The sequence below is a fragment of the Aphelocoma coerulescens genome, chromosome 2 (genome assembly GCF_041296385.1).
Source record: "Aphelocoma coerulescens isolate FSJ_1873_10779 chromosome 2, UR_Acoe_1.0, whole genome shotgun sequence".
In the NCBI taxonomy this organism is placed as follows: domain Eukaryota; kingdom Metazoa; phylum Chordata; class Aves; order Passeriformes; family Corvidae; genus Aphelocoma; species Aphelocoma coerulescens.
This window is the reverse complement of record NC_091015.1, coordinates 18,068,444-18,075,448: the sequence shown is the minus strand read 5'-3', so window position 1 is coordinate 18,075,448 and position 7,005 is coordinate 18,068,444. Positions and strand designations below refer to the sequence as shown.

Here is a 7,005-nt window from a genome sequence, read left to right as displayed (position 1 = left end):
TTCTTACATTTCAGCTTCGAAGGCAAAAATTTTGGATATATGTTTAGTCTGTAAATTTTTATTGAAAGGCTCCCAATATTGCATGCAATAAACTGCTGTGTTTTATCCAGAATAAAAAAGATGGGAAAGTTTTTTCCATAAATATCCACATTACATTGTATGAAGGGTTTCAGCATTTTTTCTTAAACATGCAATTTAGTCAAGTGAATCATAGTATGTTTTCTGTGTAAAGAGAATGAAATTCCATATTGTTAATTATTCATACTGGTAGCCCTTGAATCAGCTGCAGAGACTGAAGATAGGAAGTATATCCCTAAACATGGATACAAAATACAACCAAGGCTCCAAAGAAACAATTATTTTTGACATTGCAGTATATTGCAAGTGATCCTCTTGTTCTGTCTTTTTAATTAATATAAGTGGAATGAGGAAAATAATTTTTTCAGAATATTCAAATAAAGAGTTTTCTGTTTGTTTGTCTGTTTGTTTTTAAAGTTCTGGAATCTGCTTGAGTTACTAAAACTTTCCTGAAGATATTTGAGGCTGTGGGATGGAATCCAGAATTGTTTTAAAGTATCACTTTGAACTTGCCTATGTCAATACCTTTCCCCGCATTTTTTAAGAACGACTGTCTGTGTTAATATTTGATCATAGTGTAAACTGGTGTTTCTCAGTCAGCATGCCTGTCAGAACGTAATCAAATCGAGCGTGTAGAGACCACATCGTCATCCATGGACAAAGGCTTAGGCATGACTTTATTTATACCGCACTGAGGCTAGAAACATGGCTTAATTTCAAGGTGCTACAGGTATTAATAAACCAATTATCAATGATCTTGATGAGACCCCTATTTCGGACCGCATCTCTCCTGTTAATATGTCCTGGTTTATATCACACGTGTTTGTATACATGCAGTGCATTTCCCAGAGTGGGACTACAGATGGACACACACCAGCTTGTGCCTGGGACATTCCGAAACCGAATGGATATAATGATTATTATTCCTGCCCGAGCCGCAAGTGAGGAACCGCGACACCGATCACACGTAGGCAGGAGCTGGGCGGTGCTCGCTGACGTGCCGGGCAGCCCCGCCCCCCTCCCGCGCTCCCGCAGCTTCCAGAAGGGCCGGAGCCCGCGGGGGGGCCGGGCCGGTGGCGCAGTCGGAATTGCCGCGGCCGCGGGGCCCGGGCGGGGCGGGGCAGAGCAGTGATGCCCTTGTTTATTTTTACCCGGGCGGTTCATCCTCCTCGGCAGCCCCAGCGCGGCCCCCGCTGCCGCTCCCCGCCCCAGCTCCGACGGCGGCGCCGCCTATAAAGCGCCGCCCGCGGGGAGCCGAGGATGCAGCTCTACAGCTCCGTGATCACCCACTACCCGGCGGGCGCGACCGCAGCAGCCGCCGCGGCCTCGCCGAGCTCCGCCGCCGTCTTCAAGGTCTCCTTGTCGCCGGGACCCTCCGCCGCGGAGGCACCGAGCGCCGCCGACGCCGCGGGCCCGAACGCGGCCGCTGAGAGCTCCGGCAAGGACAGCTTCGTTCCCGCGGGGGGCAGCAGCAGCGCCGCCGCCATGCCCGCCTTCTCGTCCTGCCTGGAGGTGATGCCGAGCGGCCCCGCGGCGGGCCCGGCCGGGCGGCCGGCGGGCGGCCCGCAGTTCAGCTCCTGCGCGCAGGTCACCGTCAGCCGCCGGCGGCCGCTGGAGCGGATCGTGCCCATCCGCATCGTGCAGCGCGCCGAGGCCGCCGGAGAGCTGGTGCCGGGCTCGCCGCGCAGCCGCGCCTGGCTGGAGGGCATCCTGGAGAGCGTGCGGCAGGCCGGGGGCGACGGCGAGGCCGCCGCCGAGGAGCCCAGCAACCGTAGCCTGCGGCTCAGCGAGCACTGCCAGGCGCTGCAGGCGGCGGCCGCCGGCGCCCAGCCCGGGCTGGCCCCCGGCTGCGGCCCCGCGGAGCGGAGCGGGGGCCCCGCGCAGCCCAGCGGCCCCGCGCCCTGCGAGGAGGAGGAGGAGGCGGCGGGGCCCGACGTGCGGCGGGGGCCCGGCGGCAGAGCGGAGCGCAGCGAGAAGCTGGCGCTGTACCTGGCCGAGGTGGAGAAGCAGGACAAGTACCTGCGGCAGAAGGGCCGGTTCCGCTTCCACATAATCCCCGACGGGAACTGCCTGTACCGCGCCGTCTGCAAGGCGGTGTACGGGGACCAGCGGCTGCACGGCGAGCTCCGCGAGCAGACCGTGCACTACATCGCCGACCACCTGGACCACTTCAACCCCATCATCGAGGGCGACGTGGGAGAGTTCCTCATCGGCGCCGCCCAGGACGGGGCCTGGGCCGGCTACCCGGAGCTGCTGGCCATGGGGCAGATGCTGAACGTGAACATCCACCTCACCACGGGCGGCCGGCCCGAGAGCCCCACCGTTTCCACCATGGTTCACTACCTGGGGCCCGAGGACCCGACACGGCCCAGTATCTGGCTGAGCTGGCTTAGCAATGGGCACTACGATGCTGTGCTGGACCGCATGTGCCCCAACCCAGAGTACGAGGCGTGGTGCAGACAGACTCAGGTACAGCGCAGACGGGATGAGGAGCTGGCCAAGTCCATGGCAGTGTCCTTGTCCAAGATGTACATTGAGCAGAACGCCTGCTCGTGAGACTGCCTGGGCCGCAGGCTGGGAGCTTTGCTGCAGGGACTGACAGAGAGAAGGTGTGCTGGCTGTGATGGTGATGCCTTAATCCTTAATGAAGCAGCAGCACCACAGACTGAGAAGGACTGTAGATTGTGGGGGATAAATACAGACGTATTTGTAATATTCTCTTGTAAAAACTTAGCCTCGGGTTATTTGCAAGCAGATTTCTCTGTGTATGTTTGTGTCTCCCCTTCCCACTGTCTATTTTCTATAAGAATGTATTTTTTGCACACTATTTTTAAACTGTTACCTCCATCTTCTACATCTTACATTAGTATCTGGCTTTCAGCTGTACAGCCAAAAACGTTTGTAAACAGTTTTTGTAAATACGGCTTATGATGTAACAGCTATTTTTTGCTGTGTTTTTTACCCATAAACCTTATATTTTTACCAAATGAGGTTGATGTCAAACTGACCCCCCTAGCTGATGAAACTATTGTGGGTATTTTCTTGCAAAGTTAAAAGAATGGCCTTTGTAAGAGTGCAGCAAAGTAAGAACAGACTGCTTTTAGGAACAGTTGCTTTCTCTGCCTGGAGCACAGAACAGGTCCTTTGAGCCAGTTGGAATGCAGCTTACAGCTACACATGAACAGTGCAGGGAGCAATTGACTCTTCTGTATTTAATTACTGTTTTGAGTAAACTGGCCTCTTGTTGCCTGGTTGGCTCACCCTCTGCTCCATTTATATTATTTATCTATAATAACAGAACATTAACTTGCAATAGAATGTTGTGACTAGATAATAGTCTCCTGCTTTGGCAGTAATTGCCTTGGCTGCACCTCAGTGTTTGTGTTCTTGTTTCTGGGGTTTTGGTGTCTTTTGTATAAGCCCTGCTTCTTTTTTTGGCACTGGTGTTTCACCAACAAATCATTATCTGATCACAACATTTTATTCACTTGACTTTATTTTCTAATCAAGAAATCAGGAATGGTATTCTACATTATGGTTTAGAAGAAAAAAAAATACTTAAATTGAGGTTTGTATGGTTTGCTGGGTCAAACATTTAAATGTTTCCAATATGAATTCTGTCTCTTCTACTTTCTGATTAACTTGTTAGATCTATTTATTAAGTAATGCAGTTTGTACTTTTTTATTTTGTAATATATTGTGATTTTGGAATTTCTACTGTATTTGTATAATAGGAATATTCACAGCTAAAATGGAATGAATAAAGAATATAATTTTACTTGTGCTCTTTTTTGCTATCCTGTGCATTCCTGGTGTAGGGAGGAATTGTGGGTGGGTTCACAGGACCTTTTGTTTGGCTTCTCTGCCTTAGTCTCCCCTATTACGATGTGGGAAGAAGGGGCATAGTACTTTACAAATGTGAACCACTGATAATTCTGGTGTCTGTCAATATGTGAAAGACAGAAATGCAAGCATTTGAAGACAATTGAGTATCTGTAACTAGATTCTTACTGCAAGAGATCTTAGTATATCTGTTTGCCAATGAGAAACGATTTTGTGTATTAACATGCCTTAGAAGAGGTGTTCTCAAGCACAGTACATGAGCTGGTGACACCAGGGTTGGTGGTGAGCCAGCTCTCTGCTGGACTGTGCACACTTGGGCTTGGACATTGGTCTTTGGGAGCCTCCATTCTGCAGTTAGCCCCAAACTTGCCTGAGATTTGTTCTGTTACTGGTGATACCTTGGCACCCTCTTGTTACATGAATAGAAGTAATGTTGTAAGGAAATACAGCTTTTTATTCCCCTCACAAGATGGAAGTTCCTTGCAAGTTGTTAAAACATGTTTACAAATCAGTCCCTGATCTCAGAATAGTAGAAGGCCCCGTCCTTAAACAACAGAAGGGTACTCAGTTAAAGTCAGGATTAAAAAGTAACTACATAGTTGAAATGCATCAGTCTTAATTGAGCACATGTGATAAAGAGCTGCAGGACTGATTTTGTATGTATTTGTTACTGGTTTATGTGGTACAAAGAGCAGATTTAAATACTATGTTTTTTTCAAAATATTGGTAAATATAATATTTTTGCCCATTTTCTTTACACACAGTTGTGCTTTTTCTTTGAAGTGCAAACGGTGGAAAACCTCCAGTCTTTCTAGTCTGCTACTGCTTAACCACTGAATCTTTGGAAAGCCGAGTTCTGAGGTGACAGCAAGGCAAAGATGCAGTCGTGGATGTGTTCAGAAGGAAAAGAGGTAGTTTGTGGGGAAAATGGCTACTCCCGTGACTGAACATGAAACTCTTGATACAGCATCAGTAACTACTAGTGGAATGTTGACTGATTAAAAACATTGTATCCAGGCTGCTTAGGTTTTGGGTTGGATAGGATTAATTCATTCAAAGTTGTGAATATCCCAAACTTTCAAAAAAACCCCAAACACACTTACTTTAGGTCTTCTGAAGTTACCATTTTCAGTTGTATCATGAATTGTGATCACAAATTTTGTTCTGTTTTGCAGCACAAACCTTAGAAATGCTCAGTAAGCTAAGTGGAAAGGATTGGTACAGCATAGTGTTCACTCTCTGCAATAAAAATGATATTAAAACATCACAAATAAATAAAGTAGTGTTAAAAATGAACTGTGCAGGACCCTGGGATGGGTTCCCATGGAGCTCCTCAGCAATTTATCTACTGCATGAGTCATAGGGGCATGCAGATAACTTTAAGGAATTTGAAAAAACTGGGTTACTTGTTGAACTAGTTTGCAAAGACATTGAGGGTGTGTTGCTGAAGAGTGTAACAAGGCACTTGTTTTTTGCAGCTTGCATTATATACTGTGTCTAAAAGGAAATTACAGAAATGGCACTTCAGATGTTTTGGCACATTGAAAGTGATTTTTTTTTTAATAGCTGTGGTGTTTAAAGTTCAGCTGAGACATGGGGTTCAGATGCAAGCTAGTGGTATCTTGCTTAAACAGGAGTAGAGGCAGTTTCATGGAATAATTTTATGGAAGCAGGTATCCTAATGTGGACAGAGCTTTACAAAACTCCCTGTAACATTGTCACTTGCCACCAGCAAAAGCAGAGGTAGATGCAAGTTTTCCCTTACTGTCCTCTGTTCAACAATTCCAGTAACAAGGGAAGGACAAATACTGTCCTGGATCATAATTTCAGTGCCTCATTATTTTAACCTTGGCTAATCACTTGCATAACCCAGCTAATCCTTAGACCTGTCTGGGGACTTTAGTCAACAGACTTTTTATTATTGAAAATAAGTCAGAACAAGAGCTTGATTTTCAATATGCCACTTGTATGGTTCTGTAAGTCAGGTAGAAAATGCTTTAATTCAAAACCGAGCAAATGGGAACTTTGGTCTGTGGGAGCAGAAGCTTTGTGATGCCATCTTTGCCTGTATTTTATAACAATTGTGAATTAGTTGACAGGTTGGATGCTTCATTTCAGGAGTTCCTTAGGTTGCCAAGACTATGACATTCTGTCACTAAATGTGTATGGGATATGTTAAAATTCTCATGTGTTTTGAACAGACTTTATTACACAAAGCAACGTTTGCAAGAGCTGAATTGGTTTGCAATGAATGAATCCCAAAATAAGGGTGATGGGCAAGTAGGAGAGGGAAGATTTGTGAAGTTTTGGTTGTTTTTCATCTCAGTCAAGGTCTTGCTCTTCAGAAAAGGATGACACTTTGTACTTAGCAACTTTCTTAGGACACACAGAAGTTGTCTAACGCCAGCTACGGGGTTTTATCTGACCTATTGTATTGCTGGTACATTACATGTGTGCAAAATAAATCTGTTGCATTAATGCCACTTGTAAATAAAGGTGTATTTCAGTACTCCTTATACATGTACAAAATCACCTGAATACAAGTATTTCTGTCTGCTTTTGCTTTTATGATGTCGGAATTAGTTGATAGGATTTTTGAGGACAAAATTTCAATTTTGTTTTAGTGATTTGTCAGTGTGCTCATGCATAGATTCTAAATCCAAGCAGAAAATGATGACAAATATTTCACAACTGACAAGTACCTATCATTACCTGTTTTTTGCCTATAATTTGCTTATACTCTTTCATATTTATCCAGCAGTTTATTGATATGCAATGATAAGTGTTCCTAGGATGTTGGTGCAAAATGGTGTGAAATGAAAAAATTCCTGAGCCTCAGTGTTAAAAAGATTGTCCCATTCCAGAATTGCATGGTTGTGTGAAAATATGCAGCATGCAGTGAGATGGTGAGTAACTGTTTGAAAGGACATCACCTCTGCCAAATGCAATTGTGTAGTCATCAGAACTTTTTAAAAGAAGCAGAAAAATTTAAACTTTGAATTTTTACTAACATACAGGCCGATTTGTAACATTTATGTGTGTTTCAGTTGAAAAAAGTGTCTTTCATATTTCCTGTTCAGTTTT

The 7,005-nt window shown here is 45.5% G+C and overlaps 1 protein-coding gene across 1 annotated transcript; it reads left to right on the top strand.

The window, feature by feature from the left end:
- The first annotated feature begins 1,135 nt into the window (after window positions 1-1,135).
- OTUD1 (OTU deubiquitinase 1) lies at window positions 1,136-3,856 on the top strand. The gene has a single exon (XM_069006648.1). The coding sequence runs from the start codon at window positions 1,339-1,341 to the stop codon at window positions 2,632-2,634; it is 1,296 nt and encodes a 431-aa protein (XP_068862749.1). The 5' UTR covers window positions 1,136-1,338; the 3' UTR covers window positions 2,635-3,856.
- The last annotated feature ends 3,149 nt before the right edge of the window (window positions 3,857-7,005 follow it).

Excerpts from the sequence above, each read along its gene's own strand:
- OTUD1 (XM_069006648.1), top strand. The coding sequence starts at position 1,339 with ATGCAGCTCTACAGCTCCGTGATCACCCACTACCCGGCGGGCGCGACC.